Here is a 21,570-nt window from a genome sequence, read left to right as displayed (position 1 = left end):
GTTTTACATGTCATAGATCCTCTAAGACTAATGTTTAGGTCTTAGGACACCGACTGACTTTAGTTATTACTTCCAGAAATAAGTGAGTGTCTCCGTCCCCCCAGCTACAGTTTACCCAGTGATGTTACCAGTATCGCACTTTCAAGCAAGTGCAAGAGATAATTGAAAGTTCAGTCGGAAAGTGATGCGTTTCAACGACAATTGCTGGATCAGAGCTGAGAACGGCTGGGTACCACACGATTTCAAACGCACTTCAGGAGGACCACCGATTTGATGGTCAGACTTCATTACGAAGTCCTTTGGAAAAAAAGATGCACTTGGAGTCCTATTACGGGCAATGTACAATTTTTGCTTGCTATTGGGAAATATTGGTGGGATATAATGGAATGTTACCGGATGTCCGCTTGAACAAATCGACTCTTTCACACATTCGTCTTGTCTATATTGATCTACCACGACAGGTAGCTCCAAGATCAAGCGTGAAATGGAATATTTCTCATCGGGTGTGCGGTGGACAGCAGTGAATGAAAGACAACATAACCAGAACAAAATATTTATTATTAGAAAGTCACATACATTATAGAATATTACAGTAACTTATATTAAATGATTACATAAATTACAAAATACTATGTACATTTTCGGGCATAGGACAGAATGGAAGCCCCAACATTTTGTTTTGAAAATGTACAATAAAGTGTAACACTGGGACGACGCAGGTTCGACACCACACTGAGTCAAATTTCTGCAAAAGAGATAGAAACCTGAAGCAACTTCTAAAAGATGAAAAATTCAATTATACTTAGTTTTCAGCAGCTTAAAAGTGAATTTATTGGAATTTAATTAATTTGAAAGCTCAGATTCTGTGCGCATTGTTAGGTCTGGGAGATAGCCTTTTGGTCCCCTATGACGAAGTTATTCGCGATCTCCCAGACCTAACAATGTGAACAAAATCTGAGTTTTCGTATTTAGTATTTAAGTATTTATTAGTATATAGTAAGAGTATTTAATCCCATTAAATCCACTTCTAAACTGCTGGAAACTACGTATAATAAAATTCTTCATCTTTTGAAGGTAGTTTTAATTTCCAAGTCTAAATTTGCAAAAAAGTGAACTCGGAAGGGTGTCGAACCTGCGTCGTCCCATTGTTGTCTTGTAGGAACAAAATGTTGATTTTTTCGGTTTCTTTTTCGTCGTTCTCTAATTCGACCTATGCACCTGACTCTTCTTTTTTGTCATGTTATGTTCTTTAGTCAGTATTTAGAAATATTTAATAGATTATATAGTTTAGAAATGAAATTATTTCAGTGTCAATATTCAACAGCATTTCAGCAATTTTGCTTCTTCTCCCACCTGGCGTTTTTTCACTTCTGTCAGCTACCGAAATTCACTTTTGCTATTTGTTCCTCGGCTAATTTTTGAATTTGGTTTTTCGAAGCACACGAAATCTTCAGTATATAGATTTGGCAGCAACCGAGAACTGTCGCACGAACGTTGGATGAGTAGGATTAAAGGCAGCGTTAGTGAAAATCCTCAAAGATGGGACCTCTCTCCTTCGGAATATACATATTATATATATATATATATTGTAGATCGGGCTAGGAAAGTAGAATTTTTGCGAGCCTGCTTGTATCTTGCTTGAAGGCAGCGTTCGCAGAAAATTTCCAAAATTTCTGAGTGCGCGTCCATTTATTGGCTGCGTTATCGTATATGTCGTGCGACTGGTGTCTTTGAGTGCTGCAGATGTCTTTTCTGCAGCTGAAAAGGTTGCGCGTCTGCGAAATGAAATCGGCAATTAAACTTCTATTTCGATTCCTACTACTCGTAGAGAGATTTTACTCTCGAGATTTCACTTTTACTTTTCCCTGAACACTGCCTTGATTGATTTTTGCCTGCCAGTAGCTGCACTGCGCCAGCTGATTGATGGATCGGTTGCCAATTCACAACAGCGTAACCAGAGACTAACAGAGTTTGTTTTGCTCAGCGTACGACGTATTTGCTTCCCGGGTTTTACAAACGATTCCTATTTTTATGAGAGCTTGTGAATGGCAATCTTAATGCATTTAACCTCTCCTTTGCAACTGTTAGCCATCCGTAAGAATGAGAGAATCGGTTTTTTTTTTTGAAGATATTTTTTACTTAAGCAACGCACTTGCTTTTGTATTCTTAGTATTTTTGGTATCGAAAAGGTCACGAACTCCCTTTCTGGATAGCTAAAAAAAGGTGTTGGTAGTCCTGCATCAAAATACAGTTGTCAGGAGGGGGTAATTGCTTCGCCTGCTTCTGAGATATCAATAATAGGAGTCACGATTAACGGCGGAGACGTTCGCCTGCTTTACATACTTTTCTGATTCCTTAATCTCTTTCCTTTGAGGAACAAGCTAGAAATTCCCTTCTTCCCTCACAAGACAAAGGTTTGTAGGCGTTTAGTGTTTTGTCAGGACGGATTTACAGGGGAAGAAACTTCCTTAAGAGGGCAGCAGATTATCTGGTTGGGCAGACCTGACCGAATCGTTAGTGTCCGTCATGCATGCTTTCGCCTATTGTATCCCACCATTAATACTATTGCTTCGTTAGACACATCATAACTCTTTGCCATAGCGCTCACTTTCAGTGTGGCTGTCTTCTATAATCAGTCTGAACGCTTCACAGTCTTCTGGAACATAAGTGGATGACTTTGTATTGTATGCAATCAGTGTGTTCTGAAGAATTGAATTATGAACTATGTCGGATGACCTTTTGTCTTGATTGTTGTACCACAGAATCGCTTCGATGTTGTAGCAATATTAATACTTCCGTATCCACGAACAATCATACGACGTTCCAGGCTACATCGGATGCGGTGATTTCAATAATTGCAACGTTTAACGATATCCATTAAATTAAAGAATAAGCCGTAAAAGTTTTTTGAGAATGAAAAATGCATATAAAAACAATAGTCTGTAAGTCCACTCTTTGTGAAACCTTGGCATTGGGATGTGTAATTATGTTTTTGTATTACGCCAAACAAGGTTTTGGTGAAACTTTATATTGGCCTGATGATTTCCCAACTTTTTCTTTATCAAAGGCCTGAAATGGTTCGAGGTCTTTGATGCTGTGCATATCACATCAAACTCGTCCTCTTTCTTTGCCAATCCTCGACATCGTTGTAAGTACGCAAGAACTTCAAAAGCAAAACAAGCTGACCAGTCTTACCGAGTACGGGGCTAGTGTACCACCGCATTCTTACAAGTTGTCACCAAGGGCGAATGAGACTTACGCTCTGTGCAGAATCCTTAAGTACTGATGTCTGGATAGTGCTAAGAAACTGGAGGACAATCTTATAGCCCACAGAACGTTACAAACGGCAAAAAGTCGGTAGCAATTGATATGCACTCATTTCTCTTGTTCATGGATGTGAAGGAGATCGGATAAGGAATTTTAAAACAATCGAATATGGAACAAAAGACTCGGAAAACATGGAGAAAATACGAAAAAAAAAACATGGAAATGAAGAATGACCAGGAAAATCAAAAAATTGTGTAGGAAGTTGGTGGAAACGATGGGAAGAACAGCAAAGGAAAATATACTGTTAGTGATGTAGTAGCCTTTTGAGTTCTTCCCAAAGAATGGAATGAGGTAATTTTCCCTCCACCTTCGAGAATCGCGTTGACCAGTGTGTGATCTGTGTACGAGGTCCAAATTCCCAATTTTGAAGCGCGAATGCAAACGGCAAGCGCTAATTTCAAGCATTCCTCCTTCTTCCTACAAAACCCCAATCTCAGCTTCAGTGCCTCCATTAAATGCAAAAAACAATTGTTTCGAAGATGCTCCGTTTCATCCTCATGACTCTTCACTTCAAAGGCCTGAGAAGACCAAAAATCAATTTGACAAAAGTAAAAAGCCAGAAAGAACTATATTTTAAAGTGGAAAATTCTGCTTCGAATGATGTATAACATTTTGGAAATAGTTTGTCTTTTTATGTGCATTTTTCGCCCTGCATAAAAAAAAACCTTACGACTTATTTCTCAACCTAACAATAATTTTACATGCAGTGGCCATTAGTGGGCTTTCGCAACCATTTTTCTTAGTTACTAGTACGTATAGAATCGGTAGTGATGATTGTTTCAATTCCGTAACTTTCATTTACTTTAGATAAAGTGTTTGTCGACTCAATTGCTTACTCATCCCTTATCTAACATTTTTAATATGTGTGGATAAGAATTTGCTGTCCCATAGAGCTTTGTTAATTTTTGTCAGTTATGTTTTGTTTTCGGTGGATACATGGAAGAAGTTGACCACCACCCCGCACCAATTGATCGGAGTTTTGCCCATGTTCGACTGTCTTTGAATCTCGGCATGTTGAAACGTAGTTTTAACTGATTTCTTTGAGCTGTAGCCAAGATTGGTATCGATCTTTATTAAACAGCGGCTAACGTTTCGGCGATATCGTCTTCGTCAGAGCCTGGGAAACTCAAAGCCATTAGTGACCTATCCCCTCAAGCGCCTCATCACCCTACAGAAAGCACCCAAACGGTAAGCAAACTCAAACAGCAACACATAAGCTAGTACTTACCTCATTAGCTAGACTTGTTAACTCAGCAGACCACCACGTACCACAACTACGAGTCACAAGGGTTTTATATAGGGACCTCACGGCCCGCCCCGTAGATCAAACCCGCATAGGTCTTGATACGGGGATAACTCGTTATGTGATAGCAATGCACTCATCCTTTTTGTTCATTTTTGGACTTTTGGCAGTTATCCAAAAGGCCTCTAGCGTTCTGCGTGCTGTGATTTCGGACTCGTAGGATAATATACGAACTTCTACCTCTACTTCGGAGTTTGGATGACATATTCTACGGTGTGCTCCAAGTGGGGTGAAGGTTTTTGATTTTGCGAGTCCATTCAGATGCTCCTTGACCCTAATGCACAATGGGCGTCCCGTTTCCCCTATATAATCGTCACCGCACAACCTGCACGTGATACGATACACCACTCCCGATATCATGCAATCACCCTCTCTGCCATACGGGCAAACCACGCAGCTGGGAGTTGTGCAGAGTCGATCATACACACGGTTACGTACCAGCTGACCCTTGAGGTTTGCTGGAGGTATTTCCACAACCCTCACGTCATTCCTTAGACCCGCTTTTCGTAGACAGCCCCATACTGCTCTGCTCATATCATCAGATATATAAGGTAAACAGAAAAGGATCTTCTCTGGGCCATCCACTACATTGGGTCTTCGAGAGGGATACCGTGCTTGTCGGGTAGCACCATCTCCAGCTGGGTACCCATTGGACATTGCTACTTTATGGGCCACATTTATAGACCATGCTTTTTCCTGGCTACTCGATGAGACTCTTGCCGCCGTTCTGTACATGTTACCTATAACAGATTTTTTCATTTTGCTGGGATGCGCTGATCGGAGTTTGCCGTTAGACAGTTAATGCTATTGCACGTCCTAACCTGGAAGTTGTAGAAGTTACAGTTATCCTAAGACCATTTTTCGCTCTTCTTCGATATTTCAATATTTTCTGCTGATTGATCTAGAGATAGTTCGTGAGGAAATGCATAGCCCATGTGAACAAGCGTTGATCACACTCCACCAAAAAACCAAATCCCGCCACTAAAATATTGGTTGACATCCGAGAAAATAGAAAAAAATTGTTCGAATATCTATAAATACTCGCCCGATGAGCGTTAGCAGACTGAATGAATGACTGAATGGAAAGATCAGTGCATGGATAAGAGGTAACATTGAATTAAAGTAGCAAATTTCCACCTATAGAGTGGAAATTTGCTACTTTAATCCAATGTTACCTTTTAGAGGAGTACTACACAATATTTATTGCAATTAAGAACCTAGTCTGCCTGTAGAAGGCGGCATTTCTCACCCCTACAGATGCCGTAAACAAACAAGCAAACAAGCGCAAAACTGTCACCAACGTCACTGTGATAGCAAATAATCTTTCATCGTTGCCCCATCTATATAGCCTGTCGCGTTGCGACGCGATTTGCCTCGATTGAAGAGAAACTGCTACAAGACAAAAAAAAAAGACGTGTGAAAAGGCTTAAAGATGCAAGATTGGAGAGCGAGTAAAAATTTGACGCTCAGATAGCCTCCCAAGTATTTCATACATCTCCAGAAGAAGATGAAGATTTTGTTAAGAAAAAGAATAGATGTATAACGTTCATCGATGTTGATCTAAACACTCACTGTTACTGCTGTGCTTCCAAAGTTTCACAGCAAAATTGACTTAAAAACCGCTATAAACTATGTGAATAGAGACCAACTCATTCAGTAACACGCTTGATGTCACCCACTTCGGAGATCTTAACACTCACCAATCTTGGATGTTTATCTGCAATTGAACAATACGGATGTTTCTTCAACTGCTTTCATATGTAATTTCGAATCAAGGCGGTAAGAATGAGAAAAAGTGAAAAGATTGCCAAAGGTTTCCATACTTGGGGGGTACTTGACTCCCGTTGATCTTCGAACTGGTCGAGCGGGCGCCAGTAATTCTTCCATTTGTCCCGATCGCGTGCCAGAGTAGCCCAGTGGTTCCCTCTTTCGCATGGGACACGAAGAGCATCATATTTTTCTTTGAAGGACATTGTGAAGAAATCTGACCATCGGGTCGGCGGTCTTCCTGTAGTGCGCTTAATATCGCGGGGAACCTAGTCGCTCACGGCTCTGGTCCAACGGTTGTCGTCAAAGCGCGTCACGTATCCGGCCCACCTTATTTTACTTTCTTTGGCAAACGCGGCGGCGTCTCTAATCTTCGATCGTTGACGTAGGAGAGAACTTCGAATCCCGTCCCTCACTTGCGTGAAACGGGATACTCCTTGCATCACTCTCTCAATTGCGCGTTCAATGACGCTCACCGCGCTTTCTCCTTGCTTGCGAAATGCCCAGGTGTCCGATGCATAGGTCAAAGCAGGAAGTACGGTGGTGATGAAGAGGTGGGCACGGAGCCGGGTGTTCCTGGTCTTCTTCACTACATCCTCGATGCTCTTGTACGCTCCCCAAGCCGCTCCTCTCCTCCTGCCCAGCTCGGGGGTCAGGCCGTTCATCATGTTCAATTCCCGACCCAGATAAACGTAGCTGGTGCATTCGGATATGTTCGTTCCGTTGAGCGTGAATGGGGCATCCGAGATACATCCGTTCCGCATGAACATCGTCTTTTGTAGATTCAGCCGAAGACCGATGCATCCACATGTTTCGTCGAATTCGGTCAGCATTCGTTCCGCTTGGCTGATGCTAGGTGTTATCAGTACGATGTCATCAGCAAAGCGCAAATGGTGTAGCTGCCGACTATCAACCTTCACTCCCACGTTGTCCCATTCCAACTTTCGCATTGCGTTCTCGAGGGTGGCTGTGAATATTTTGGGTGAAATTGTATCACCCTGTCGGACCCCCCTCTTCACATCAATGATGATGTTCATGTAGAATGGCGAAATTCCGGTCGTGAAGTTACTGTACAACTCTCGAGGTACCTTTATGTACGGAGTGGGGACGCCTTGGTTGTCCAAAGCTTCCACGACCGCTTCCGTCTCAACTGAGTCGAACGCCTTCTTTAAGTCGATGAAGGTGAGACAGAGCGGCATCTTGTACTCTCGTGATACTTCGATGAGTTTCGAAACAGTGTGAATGTGGTCAATCGTGCTGAACCCTTTTCTAAACCCTGCTTGCTCGCATGGCTGTCCTTCATCCGAGACTTTTAATCCTATTAAGGATCACTCTTGTAACGAGCTTGTAGATGACGGACAGTAAGCTGATTGGACGATAGTTGCCGATGTCATGTGGATCTTCCTTTTCATACAACAAAACGGTCTTGCTGGTCTTCCACTGTTTAGGAACCTTGCATTCCGACAGATAGCGTGTAAAGAGCCTCGCCAGGGTGTTGATGAGTACTGGCGGAAGTTTCTTCAGGTGTTCTGGTCTTATTCTGTCAAGACCGGGTGCCGTACGATTTCTTACCGACATGATAGCTTGTCGTATTTCGGACGGGAGAACCTCTGGGATGACTTGTCCGTCTTCCCTCAGATGATGAGGAGGCAAGTGGACATGGCTGCCGAACAGATGAGAGTAGAAGTCGTAGATGATTTTCTCCATCCCCCTTCTCGATGCAATGGTTGATCCCTTCGAGTTGCGGAGAGTAGTCATCCTCGTCTTGCGACTGGCGAAGTCTCGACGGGCATAGCGGATGCTTTTCTCCGCCCCCTGCAGCTTCAGCCAGCACTCTCCTGCTCTTCTCTCTTTAAGTTCTTCCTTTTTCGCCTCTCTGCAAAGCCTTGAGAGCTCGAACGTGAGTTCTCGGTTCCCTGCGGTTCGTGCTGCTCCACGCTGGCGTATCAGCTTAAGAGTTTCAAGAGACAGGCGTCTCTTGGTTGTTTCAAAACTCTCAGCCTTCTTCGCGCAGTCATAGAGGTGTTCAAACAAGCCGGTCATATTCCTCGTCGATGTTTTCCATTGCGGAATCTTCCCAAAAGCCGGCTAGCGTAGCAAAGAGATCCCAGTTGATGACAGTTCTGAGATTTCTCTCTCTGAACTTGGCGGCTTTCTCTGCTCTCCTTGTGAAGGAAAATCTTCCTCGGAGGAGGCGATGGTCCGATCCTGTATGGAACTTTGGTACAACAGCGACGTCCGTCAGGCAGAACCTTTTATTGACGATGATGTGGTCTATTTCATTACGGTACTTTCCACCGGGTGACTCCCACGTCTAGCGTAGAGAGGAGAGCTTCTGGAATTGCGAGTTTCCATGGATGGTCTTAGTCGTCATGATGAACTCGGAGAGCCTCTCCCCCTGGTCATTCCACTGTAGGCCGTGGGTGCCGATATGAAGTTCCTCTGGCGTTCTTCTTGGGCCAACTTTGGCGTTGAAATGGCGTCGCCAATTATGACGAAGTGTGTGTGACGATGTCGAAGCTGGTGTTGCACCACATCTTCTCATCCGCAGACGTCCGATTCGGGTTGTAAGTTGTTCGAAGGAGTCGATGTTCTTTGCTATACTCGTGTTGACGAGGACGCCAACCCCACCAACACCTCTACTGTCACATGTTCCTAAGAACAGTTCTTCTCCAGTTTCATATACGGCGTTGAGAGGGTGACGTCGTCTCGTCTCGGTCAGTCCGATGACGTCGTACTTGATCTTCTTGGCTTGCATCATCAGATCTTCGATGGCCGCTTCCGATGCAAGCGTGCGTGCGTTATAAGTACAGATCGCCATCCTAGTCCTTTTCCGTTTCGGTAGCCTACATGACTCCTGCAACCCCGTCCTACCTGGCGCTACCGTACCAGGATTTCCTCCGGAATCAGGAGACTCTTTTCTATTATTTATTTTCTATTTGCATAAAAATTTTAAAACCCATGGGCAGGTTGCAAGCCTCTAGTCCCATGAGTTTCTGGAAGAAATTCCGTTCTCAAGGAGTGGACATGTGGAGCTTATTTGTTGGAGGCGACTCCAAACCGCCTCCCTTGCACCTCCCAGTCACTTGATTGCAGGCTTTTGGCCGGACCGACGTGCGGGATACAAGGATGTCATGAGTCAGTCCTGGCTCAGCAGAAGCAGGGAGTCCATCCCCTATATCCGCCTACGTCTCTGGGCAAGCACAAGGTCGCTTTTAGTCTGCGATTAACCCCCTATCCGCCACCCGGGGTCGCGCCACGTAGCCTCGCGACTAACCGGCTGTGATCCCTCTAGTGAGTCTCCGTGGAAAGATTTCCATAATTGGGGAAAATGTAGTTAGGGAGCATTCAATCGCTCTTGTTTCCCAAAGCTCCATCTTCCTTTTTACTCGTGGTGACTTTAGTTTACATGTCATGAATTCTCTAAGACTAATGCTTAAGTTTTAGAGCCTCGACTGGATTGTCTATTTACTTTGGGAATAAGAGCGCAGTTGAGTGCCCCCAACTACATTTTCCCCTCCATAATTTTCATTGTTTTAAATTCCCCAACTTTTCCTCCGTCCCCGTCGTGTTGTCGCAATGAGAACGTCGCAGACGGCATGCTACAAAGAAATGAGACAGTGCTGGAGAGTAATTAGTGGATACAGAAGCCTTGTCGGCAGCTTGGCATTTCGCGCTTGATTTGTATCTTGTTTATGGGGAGTGCAGGGGTGTGAGACGCCCCTACTCCATCTGTAGAACTAGGGACTGCAGAAGAGAATCTGTTCCACAGGCACTAACACACCAAGGCTAATACATACATATAATGCACACATTTTTCTGCAGAAATCAGTCTGTTAAAGATGAATGTGAAATGAGTCGTTAACAATAATGACCTCTTGCCTTCAAAATGTATCTCTTTCGCATTACATCAAGTCAAATTCTAACTAAATTCTATTCACTCCTAAATTGGCAATATCAATCATGGGGAGGAAGCGAAATGTGGAATATATAAAAAGGACACTATGGGACATTACCATGATCTGCAAAGATCCATCGTCTATTCAAGCACTAATCTCTACAGAATGACATTGTTTTCCAGGAAAGACCTATGTATCACCAATCTATTTAATTAGTTTGGAGGTGGACCAAGTATTGCAATGTGTCGTCGCCCATCCGCTGAACTTTCTACTTACGTACATTCAATGTATAAGCGCTGAGAAACCTCCGGCTATTTCTGTGTATTAGAAATCAGGAATAAGATGAGTGCTTATCCGTCTAGGCATTTGCAGAGATAGTTCTAGTAATTTAAAGTTACCGTAATTTGTACACAGATATATATCGACGTACTTCGCACGCTGCCTAATTTACAATTTACATGATACCCGAAACTGCATATCCCATTTCAGAAGAAACTTCGAGAACTTTGAAAAGCAATAACGCAAAAGATCCTTTCAAAAAAAAGTAACGCAATTTACACCAAACATACTTTCCATGGGCGGGTGTGGCGTAGCGGTTAGAGGCTCCGCTTCTTGCACAATCGATCGGAGGTTCAAATCCGCCCTAGTGCTCACCAAGCCTTTCATCCCTCCGGGGTCGATGTTCTGAATTGAAGTGAACGTGGGGGCGCATCCCAAGCGGATTGATCAACTCCAGAAACTTTATCCTTTATCCTTTATACTTTCTATCATATACATATACAGATAGACTTCAACTTTTTCGAATATATGCATTTCCTCCACGGCTGTCGTTGAAAACATTACATGCTCGTCTCAAGTACTTATACTTGTTTACTTTTTTTTTCTTTTCCGTTAAGTTAGTCCAACATGAAGGACGTATTCCCAGGATGGAAATTTTAAAACTAGACCTTTGCACTTCGTATTAGAATTAAATCCTGTTTCCATGTTTGGGGGCGGGTATAGTGCAGACGGTAAGAGGTTCTGCTGTGTTTGCACGATCGATCAATGGTTCGAAACCGCCCTAATGTCAACCAAGCCTTTCAACCCTCCGGGATCGATAAATTGGAACCAGACTTGTCTGGGAGAATAAAAACATTGAGTTTATACGTCGGATGTGATAAATCATTGCACACGCTAGTTACGCGTTCGTTAACAATTCTAAATTGAAGTGAACGTGGTGGCACATCCCGAGCGGATCGGTTAACGCTATAGGCTTTATCCTTTATCTTTTATCGTAGTTTTTGTTACCGTTGTTTTTTTTTCCTAGTAATTCCTACAACTTCATTCGTCGTTGATATTCGTTATCTTACTGCTATTCGTTTGTTTCGGTTTTTACTTTTGTTGTGTAATTGCAATTTTTCGTTTGCGTTATTCTGTTTTATTTTTCGCTGCCTCTCGTAGTCGTTTACTCTCATTTTTAAATACAACTGTGCATCGCATTTTTACAACTTTTTCCTGAAACAAAATGTAATCGAGCCGTCACCGGAAAACACGCACGTTTTTGTATGGTCATAATTTACTTGTATGTAATAAAGGCTTTTAAAGGAATCTGAGGTGGTACGGATTTCCGGTGGAGTATTTGTGTACGGGATCGTAGATTATAGAGAGACGTTGGATGAAGGGGTTGCCAGCGTTTAATCGCTTAATAAGTTGCATCGTTGGCAGACGATAAAACACAGGGCTATGCGCACGCGTTTTTCTGTACTTTTGGAGAGAGGGGAGAACAAAGTGAGCGTGATCCCTCTCATACTCGAACTACACAGCCACCATTATCTACTCGTCCATTCGTATCCCAACATCGAAAATTTTGTGCCTCACAGCCCTCACGAACGTAGTATTAACTGAAGCATCATTAGTAGTGTTCTAGCAGAGTTGCTAATAATAAAAAAAGAAAAGGGACGACGGAGAAGCGAAGAGGAAAACTGATGTCAGTTCTCGACGAATGTTTACTGAAGTATTAACAATTTTTTAGTTCCTAGCTTTTCTTCAGTGCGCTGCACTTATATCTGATATCTGCATACCTGACCCGCGACCAGCATTTTTCATCCATTCTTGATTAGAAAACTGTTGAGTTTTGTTATAAATATCCTAAAACAGTATGACGGCAACGTTGCTAGTGCCTAGACAGCGTCAACTAAAATCTGTTCTAATTTCATTTAATGGCAGCATGCTACGAATCTGACAGTGTTGGGACTCCTCATAGACAATGTAGGGTACGATGTGCGATCACTCTCACGCTCAATTCCCCCTCATAGTCTTGAAAACCGGCACGGGAAACGCCCTTACCGAACCTTTGTCCCTACGAGGTGCGTTAGAACGTGTCATTCTTGTACACGCGCGCGTTCACCAGTGAGCGGAACGAAATCAATGAGGCCCTTTCAGCAGCCCATTCAAGTAAAACCAATGATACCCTGCTGAGAACACTGACACATATAGAAAGGTTTCACGTTCTAGAGCACCTCATCGGAACAAACGCTCGGTTAAGCCGTTTTCCACGCCGTTTTTCACAACATGCATGAAAGATAATAACATTGTCATTTTCGTAGTGTGTTGATTTTAACATTTTTTCCCGCGCAGATTACACACAAACGATTTGCTCAAACAAACTGAACCTTCGATTTTTTTCCACATCATATAATTCATTTGCAAACAAAGAGAAGCAACAGATTTGTTCTGGGATATATCTGACTGAACAATAGATTTAGGTGATTAAATGCCACATCCACTTCTACGATAAGCACGTGCCACCAGGAAACACTCAGTTCCTTTCCTGTATCAAATGAAGAGTGCACATTTGCCAGTTGGGAACTCAAGATCTGTAGCAATCAGTAGTAAAGTAGTAGTGTTACAAAATGATCGTCAAGGATACTATCTAGGATTCTTTCCCCAGTTGAATTTGCAAAAAAAAACGGAACTAAAGTTACTAAGAGTTGTTTCGTACTTCCTTTTTAAATGAGGATTCCATCCGCCACTTATCGTAACGAGCAAAGTAGAAGTAGAAAAAAACTGTGGCTGCGAAAACAAGTAACCTTTAGATGAGCAACAACTCGAGATCTAAACGTGGAAGAGGATACACGAAATTAAAAAGAAGTAATAAACAGGGGAGAATACATTGAATTAGTTTGTGGATAAAAATTTGGATCGAGTGGGGACCCATGCTAGCACCTCTCATCGCTGTAGTTGGTCCCACCATGACTTCAACCGCTATCCCCACCGCGTCGCTTGGAGCGCAGCCGCTTACGCAACTGGACCGCGCTTCATTTCGTTTTGACGCGACTATGCGCATGTGTTTGCAAAGTTTAAGATGGGCCAAAGTTGAATAAAATTTGTTTTGTATTTGAAAACTAAGAATGGAAAATGTCGACGAAAAGAAGAGACAAAAACTTTAGCCACAATGTTCCCTCCATCTCATGAGTTCTTATCTATTTTAACTTAGCGTGGAGTCATCGACAGCACCCTGTAGCGTTCTTTACTATCTTGGTGAGTGAGTAGTCTCTTTTAAAGCTAATAAAAAAATAACAATTGTGAACGATTATCTTAGATAGCGTTATCTGTCTTTCAAATGACTAGTGCAACAAGCAAAAAACTGATTTCTGGAATGGAACCAGAAAAACGAACTTAACACTTCATACTTTCACGTACAACTTTCAGAAGGTCTTAGCGTCCTCTCTGCGTCGTTCCATGAACCTCTCGGGCTTTCTGTTTTCCTTTTTTCGACTTTTTCAACCGCTTTTCTGCACGGGTACTGTAAAAAGAGACGCTACCGACTTGCACCCTCTTTTGTTTTTGGAATGCAGCTTTGTTACGACAGAAAACTCACCTCCAACTTCGAGTACCAGGTATGCTGTCTAAGCAAGATCACCTTCCACTTGTAGAGTGCAAAATAACTTAGTTCGCAGTCTAGTTCCGAAAAATATCAAATATAAAAATAAAATATGTTAGTAGATAGATGCAGCTAGCCATACTGGAGATGTGATGGTCATTCAAAGACCGTCAACTTACTCAGTTTTCGTTGTTGCGCATATTTAAAGGCATCACTCCACGAATCTGAGGTGGTACGGATTTCCGGTGGAGTATTCGTATACGGCATAGTAGATTATGGGGAGGAGAGTGATTCCGTCCATTTCTTCCTAATTGCCGTAAAAAACGGCCCGGAAGATGCGGCGCCGCACAAGCCTGGCGCGCTCCAGTCGAACTCCCTGTGGAAAAACTCAAGGCGCTGCATCTTCCGGGCCGTTTTTTACGGCAATTAGGAAGAAATGGACGGAATCACCCCCTCTCCATAATCTACTATCCCTTATAAGAATACTCCACCTGAAATCTGCACCACCTCAGATTCGTGGTGTGATGCCTTTAATGTAGAGGAAATAGTGGCTGTAACCAAGCTAAGTTCTACAAAAGACAGGTTGCCATGAAATCCAGTATCAAAGAAATATTCGAATCCGTCCTAGTGCTCACCAAGCCTTTCATCCCTCCGGGATCGATAAATTGGTACCAGACTTGTCTGGGAGGATAAAAAAACTGACTTGACACATCGGCTAGCCACCGCAAGTCATTGTATAGGCCAGTTACACGTTCGTTAACCTCAAACGATTCTGAATTGAAGTGAACGTGGAGGCGCATCCCAAGCGGATTGATTAACACCAGAAACTTCATCTTTTATCCTTTATCCCCAAGAAAAATTCTAGAATGTCAGGAACAGTTAGGAGGCCAAGGAAAGGAGAACGGTTTACTCAGATGTACCATGAAAATTACGTAAATCAGTTCGACAGGCACTTCGGGAGATGCGATTAGTAGGCAGTTCGCTCTTTGATGTGAATGTGATTAGGAGGGGGTTGTTGGGTCACTCCAAAACCACTTTAATTGCTTAGCGACAAGAACACAAAAATCGTTCTTAGAGCAAAAAATCCTAACTTTCAGTACGCATCTACACCGTTAGCTCTATAGCAGCCCACGACAAGCCATTCATCAAATTCCAGGTAAAACGAAGGCGAGTGCCTCTCACAGTGGCACCAATACTTCTGGAAGTAAATAACTAAATCGCTCGGGCGCTGAGGTCTAAGCATTAGTCCTAGAGGATCTGTGACACGTAGGCTAAAGTTGCTGAGAGAAAAAGTAAGAGAGAGCTTCCAAAGGGTCAGCAGGTCACCAACGGTCATTATGCGAATTATGCAAATGAATGGAGGACAACCGTTGATTCAGTCTCAGCACAGCGAACTTCTAACTCGTTCTCGTTGTGCTTTAATCGTTGAGCGAGTGAAGCGGTTTTGGATACTTCCTTCGTTTTTGCCTGTGAATCCTAAGTCACCAATCACAATAAACACCAACCTTGACCCAACCCGAATGACCGTCAGAAGCCTGACTTTCTCTCGAACAGTGTCCCGTTGTGCCAACGATTACCTACAGTAGATGTCTGCGTGTCAGGACTCACCAACTCCGCAGTCGGTATGAAAACCGGACACTGCATCGATGCGCTCGCAGTTATCTGAGGACTGCTTTGCTTCCAACCAATCCCTTACGTTACATCGCACTATAGGTCGGTTCAGACCAGGATGTACTTTTGCTCTGGTACCTCGCCTTTGTTTTGGTCCTCTTATTCTGTTCATGTTTACGTGAACTGTTTCAGAGATGCTACGAGCGTCTGCGTCGGCAATCCGGGTGCATCGCTGCCTATCATGTGCACACGTACACCCAGTTATCCAAGGAATTGGAGTGTTCGCTCAGTCGTCACCCATTTAACCATTTGAAACATCGATCTTTCGAATAAGCTATAGTTCATACGAGATCCGAATCGTTCAAGTTTTCCATTTTGGACCATCGGTAAGACGCGGTAGTCATGTAATCATTTACTGCGATCTCCATTTCTTTCAGTCCTTGGAGGGTGTTCTGTCCGTGGCGCCCGTGGCGCACTTTCGACGCGTACCGTTTGTACCTACTCTTCCCAAATCAATCGGGGCGCTAAGATATAAACATTAGTCTTAGGGGGCCTATAAGAAGTAAGATAGAGCATCCAGAAATAAGGGCGCCACTGAGTCCCCCTTCCCCACAACTTCATTTTCCCCCAGCGCATTTTTTCTGCAGCACAACACCTTATTTTTTACATTATGCATAGTTGGAACATCATTGTCCCTTCTGTCTTTGTGTCTTTCACGTGGTTTTTTTAAGACGTTTCAGTGGACCATCTCGTAATACCAGGTAACACCATTTGATATAATCCTCTCGTCAGCAGCATCATTTTCCCCTGTGACGCAGTTCTTATTGTATAGTCGAGTCAAAACGACATGAAGTACGGACAGTTACGCAAGCGGCTGCGCTGCGCTCGAAACGGTGCGGTGGAGACAGTTTTTGGATTCAGGGGAGACCATGACGATCTGCAGGGTGGGTGGCGGTAGCGAGGGTCCTCACACGATCCCAACACTACGCTCCATCGCGCCTCTTCGAGCGCAACCGCTCACGCGAGTGTGCTTCATGTCGTTTTGACCCAACTATAGTTCTTATTGCTTTAAAAATTTCTGTTGAGGTACCTTGTCATATTCTAAGAACAAAGATGCTATGTCTAGATTTTTTTAAGTCGTGCTGTGTATTGTTATCTTATCGAAAGAGCATTTCTCCTTATTAGTTCAGATGTGCGTGCGCTCAAATACAGCGAAAAATGCGAACTCGCAACGATGCACAGACACCTACATTTTTAGATTGAAACCAAAAGATTTTTTTGAACATTCCAACCAACAACTTCGCTCTCTCAAGGCATTGGCTCATGGTTTTTCAGTCATAGTTTGCAGCAGATGTTTCTCATCGTGATAATTGCTTTCGTTTTATAATTATCTAGAATTCTGAGTAATCGGAGCATAATTGCATAGCTTGCATTTATACAGATATTATTGTGTGCGGAAATCTACATCAATTAGCGCAATTCACGTCTATGGCTTTTCCTCAATATGTTGAGGAAACCTAACATCGACAATTTACATTAGCGTGAGCAATTTTTTGCTAACGGCCGTGGTTCTGTAACGCCCTAGGATCTCCTGCTGATGCCATAGTTGTCTTTGGGGCGATACAAACCTACGTGGTAGTTAGCAATTATGTATTCGCGTCTCTTATTTATAGAGGTATGTACATATATCAATTATTTGTAAGTTATTATATGCAATATGCTATATAGTCAGAACGTCCCAACGAGCCGGGGCGCTTACTTGGTGTTGAAGAGACAAGTAAAGGTCCCACCTCGATCGCAGCTTATGCATCTGCACCTAGCTTCCGCTCGTTTTCGGCGTGCTATATCCAATGAAACAATACATTTCTTCTTTGGATTGGACTTGACATATCGAGTATATCAGCTCAGCTCAGCTCAGCTCCTCTATCATTTCCCGAGAGAATGCCCTCTTCTTAGAGAACGTCCAGTTCTGCTCGATCGGTCCTAATGGCAGCCTGATCAAACACCTCTTTTCCAGGAGATTCATCTCGCCTCCTTTTCTTGCGAAGCAATATCCTGAAGCATTCACTTGACTGATGTATTTTGTAGCATTCGACCAGTAACCTTCACCGGTGAGAATTCGGAGAGTAGGAAAAAGAAAAAGAAAGGGTTCTCTACGTCAACTAATCCCATGCCTGGTGCATACTGACCGAGGCCGTCAACAATACCATCGATCTTCCCAGCGAGGTAGATTTCCTGGCGTACCGCCAAGCTCTTCCAGACTCAGCGTGCGTCCAGCGACCGTTCAAGGGCGACCCCCGCGTCCACCGGGGTTCACTTCTCCCGATGACGTCACATCTGCGAACGCCCCTCCCAGTCTGCCTGCATTTGATTGCTGTTTCTCATGGCTGGCAAAAGTCGCGGCCGACCGCCTGTCTTGGATGGGTGGAGGCGGGGCTTGGCCTGCTGCCAGCTGGCGGGGGGCGGGCGCCGTTGGCCGTCTGCCAGCTGCGTCGTGCCAGTTCGCGATCGTCGCACGCGGCGGCGCATTTCGAATCGCGCTGCTTGTCGAGTGGCGGCCGGCGCTGCCCAGTCCCTTCCCCTGTTCTCATTCCCTTAACTTAGATTTACCTGACCTTTATTACCTATTTACTGCTGAGGGCTGCATTGTTATGTGATATTCCTCCTCACAGGCTTTCCGTGTGACCATCTGCGTGCGCATTTTGTGTGTCATAAATCCATGGCAATCTGCTCAAAACTATCTGTACTTATGCCTTCTAGCCAGTTGTTCTCCATTCTAACCAGTTGTTCCGGCAGTTCAGTGGAACCATGGATTGAATCAGAGTCAGTTATGCCAAGTGTTCCATTCATCGCACTGCCGAATCCTCCGCAACAAGTGTAAAATCTAAGCCACGGGGCTGTATTGTTTGCGGTGATCACCTAGGCGTACTCTTTTCGTCCTGGCTAGCAACATTTATATTATTTATATTCTGTTATGACCACTGCAGAGCTAGTATGTGTTTGTCTTTGTTCGTGTCTACTGCTTTTCGATTCAATTGAGCCATTTGTTTCGTCATTGACTCTTCAATCCTCTGTTGCTTTTCACGTGAAATGTTGACCCAAATAGTGTACGAAATGAGAAGCGAGGTTGAGGATTGCCTCGCTTCAGTTTCGCGGCCTTTGTGCAAGAGTTGTTAGGTCTGGCGCATTGCGTAGGGTTGTGATTGATTAGATTTGTTACGCGGTATTTCAAGTGTACTGATATTTATTTTTTTGTGTAGTTTTCTGACATAAAGCGAGTAGATTCTTCGGCTTGTGGCTTTTCCCGCAGTCCATTTATACGTCCTGTTTGTTGTGATGGTTACAAACGTTGCCTTTATTTCAGGTGGATCAGTCATGTCCGGAGCTGAGGCTGACGCTAAGGATGTCGCTTCTGAGCAGAAGGAGCCGGTTGCTGCCGATGCAGCTGGTCCCGAAGTAGCCGAGGAGAGCCGTGACTCTGCCGCCTCGTTGGACAATGACGAGAAGTGAGTTTTACGTTTTTCATTCAGTATACCTTCTGTTGCCGATCTTTAATGTTGTCTTCTTCCGCTATTTTCTGAGTCGTTTCTCTGTTGAAACCTCCTTTTCTCATTCCAAACTCAATCCAGATTTGATATGAGGTGTCGTATTACTGCTGGGTAAGTTTGTGAATAGTGTGCTTTGCGCCGTGTTGTCGGCGACTGGGCTCACGATGAGTTTTTCGAGGTCAGTTGTCGTTTTCGCGCCACCATTAGCTCTGCTCAACAAGATTCTTTTCGAAATTGTGCGTTCAAGTCCAGGTATATTTCATGTTATCGTTAGTTGCAATAGGACTGCTTATTGCTACTTTATCTTAGTCGGGAAGATGTATGTGAACTTCAATCCCTGAGGTCGACGAATGTGCTATATTTCTGGAGTAAGACTAGATTTCATAATATTAGGAATTTTCCTCAGCAAAGTTCTCTTATTGGTAGAGAGTATAGGTGACAAAAGGCCGAGATCTGTCAGCTCATTAATTCGTTGTTCTCATTTCTCTGGCAAATCCTTGAAGAGCGTTCGATAATAAAATCATTGGAAGCTTATTATTCAATGTTCTCTTATCTTCATGCCTCTTAATTACTTCGTTTCTCATTACTACGTTCAGGTTTAAAGCTGATTAAATGTTGAGGGAAATTTTATTACAAGTTGTAATTGTCCTGTAAAAGCATGCTGAAGTTCTTAATTAAATGTACTCTATCAGTTTATTTTTGTGTAGTTTTTACTCAGGATCTGTAGGTGAGATGTACTATTATGCGTGCGATTTATCCCAGCCTATCATTTCCTTTCCATCTTTTCATTTATGGAAGTGAGCGCTTCTCTGCCGTGTCTAAGTTCTTATTTGAGGTCGTACTCGGGATCCGAGGAGAAGAATGGCGAGAGCGAAGATGGTGGAGAAGATGAGGAAGGGGGTCACGACGAAGAGGAGAGTAATGAGGCAACAACCGAAGAAAACGGCAAGGAAGGCGAAAACGGCCACGTTGAGTCAACCGACACCAATGGCAACGTAGGTTTATTGCTTTATTTTTTGGACTTTATTATTCATTTGTTGGAGCTTATACTGCTTCAGTTTCAGGATCGCAAACGGGTGTCGGACGTGGGAGTAGGGGAGGCAGCTGAGGATGGTGCTCCCGCACTGAAGAAGAAGAAGGGCGAGGAGGAAGAGGTGCTAATTTTGACCCCAATTATGGCTGTCACTTGTCGCCGCGGCGCACTGCTCTGTATGCCTTCCCTGTCAGCGTGTTGAGATTGATAGGCGCACCGTATTTGAGCGTACTCTTCTGTTTGAATGTAGCTGAGGCAACGATGATGATCGATATCGCGTTGCATCGTTTAGCCGGCGGGCATAGGCCGATCGATCTCTGGAGACTTCGGCTTGGCTTGGTGCCAAATCGCTCTTCTTGTTGGTCATTCCTGCAACATTTTAAATGTTTCTATGAGATTTACCGGCTGTTAACTGTCAGTTATTTCTCTATAGAACGAATCCATACACTCTGTCTATGGTTACATCGTTTTTTGTTTGTTGTGGCATTCCCATCTCTTTAAACTAACCTCTTGAAGGAACTGATAGTGTTTAGTGGCACTGCTGCTTGAGCACCCGAAAAGTAACTGGATTTTTGCTGTGATTGTCACGTGTTCATAAACGATGGAAGTTTAAACTTGCTAATTGCTCGCGAAGAAGTTTGCCAAATGTTGCTGCACTGTTTCGATATAGGACAAATGGGACTCGCTGAAGACTACTTGCGCTAACTTTAACTGCTTTGAATCTGCAATTTTTTCCCCTACGAAGACTACTGAGTGCCTAAATTCACGTCTAGTTGCAAGGCTAGGGATCACCGGCGCTTCATAGACTTTTTATCACCATTAAAACGAAGTTCCAACACGAATTCTCTCTTCTTTTGTATGGATTTTTAGAATTGTTTCACAAAAGGTTTTGTATTTAAGTGTCCGTAAAACTGGAAAACTATAAATTCCTCGCAGTTGCTGTGTTAAATGAAATATTCTATGGTGAAAGAGGTTTTTTTTTCAGGTTGGCGCTGGAGATGCACCAGCGGGTGCTGTTGCAGCTGAATGAAACAGATTCGCCAGCCGGACGTTGTCAGATCCATACCCACATATATGTACTTTTTAGCTTGTTGCAATACCATTTTGTAGACCAAAACATCTGCCGGTCGCCTTCTTTTTCTCCTTTTCTATACGAGGGAACGTGAAGTGGCGACTCACTCTCCCTCGTATCTGTTGAACCTCAAATCAAAGTGTTAACC

At 43.6% G+C, this 21,570-nt stretch overlaps 5 protein-coding genes across 7 annotated transcripts; 1 reads left to right on the top strand and 4 right to left on the bottom strand.

The window, feature by feature from the left end:
* Window positions 1–4,687: 4,687 nt before the first annotated feature.
* On the bottom strand, window positions 4,688–5,365 carry RB195_019430 (uncharacterized protein; the record flags this gene model as incomplete). The annotated part of the gene is made up of 1 exon (XM_064187266.1): window positions 4,688–5,365. The coding sequence occupies one exon, from the start codon at window positions 5,363–5,365 to the stop codon at window positions 4,688–4,690; it is 678 nt and encodes a 225-aa protein (XP_064043147.1).
* Window positions 5,366–6,666: 1,301 nt separating this feature from the next.
* Window positions 6,667–7,596, bottom strand: RB195_019429 (uncharacterized protein; the record flags this gene model as incomplete). The annotated part of the gene is made up of 1 exon (XM_064187265.1): window positions 6,667–7,596. The coding sequence occupies one exon, from the start codon at window positions 7,594–7,596 to the stop codon at window positions 6,667–6,669; it is 930 nt and encodes a 309-aa protein (XP_064043146.1).
* A 100-nt stretch (window positions 7,597–7,696) lies between these two features.
* Window positions 7,697–8,440, bottom strand: RB195_019428 (uncharacterized protein; the record flags this gene model as incomplete). The annotated part of the gene is made up of 1 exon (XM_064187264.1): window positions 7,697–8,440. One exon carries the CDS (start codon window positions 8,438–8,440, stop codon window positions 7,697–7,699), a length of 744 nt encoding a protein of 247 aa, XP_064043145.1.
* Window positions 8,441–8,711: 271 nt separating this feature from the next.
* Window positions 8,712–9,218, bottom strand: RB195_019427 (uncharacterized protein; the record flags this gene model as incomplete). The annotated part of the gene is made up of 1 exon (XM_064187263.1): window positions 8,712–9,218. The coding sequence occupies one exon, from the start codon at window positions 9,216–9,218 to the stop codon at window positions 8,712–8,714; it is 507 nt and encodes a 168-aa protein (XP_064043144.1).
* A 6,586-nt stretch (window positions 9,219–15,804) lies between these two features.
* On the top strand, window positions 15,805–21,380 carry RB195_019426 (uncharacterized protein; the record flags this gene model as incomplete). Of its 3 annotated transcripts, none has more annotated exons than XM_064187261.1 (7): window positions 15,805–15,871; window positions 15,962–16,049; window positions 16,110–16,165; window positions 19,134–19,275; window positions 20,153–20,312; window positions 20,382–20,471; window positions 21,336–21,380. In XM_064187261.1, the coding sequence occupies 7 exons, from the start codon at window positions 15,805–15,807 to the stop codon at window positions 21,378–21,380; spliced, it is 648 nt and encodes a 215-aa protein (XP_064043142.1). The 3 variants fall into 3 exon arrangements, with proteins under 3 accessions (XP_064043142.1, XP_064043143.1, XP_013297037.2); XM_064187262.1 differs by lacking the exon at window positions 16,110–16,165 and adding an exon at window positions 17,858–17,880 and having other exon boundaries at window positions 15,962–16,061; XM_013441583.2 differs by lacking the exons at window positions 15,805–15,871; window positions 15,962–16,049; window positions 16,110–16,165 and having other exon boundaries at window positions 19,145–19,275.
* Between the last annotated feature and the right edge of the window lie 190 nt (window positions 21,381–21,570).

The sequence above is a fragment of the Necator americanus genome, chromosome II (assembly GCF_031761385.1).
Source record: "Necator americanus strain Aroian chromosome II, whole genome shotgun sequence".
In the NCBI taxonomy this organism is placed as follows: Eukaryota; Metazoa; Nematoda; class Chromadorea; order Rhabditida; family Ancylostomatidae; genus Necator; species Necator americanus.
Note: the sequence above shows the minus strand (reverse complement) of the source record. Positions and strands in the feature narration are given on the sequence as shown.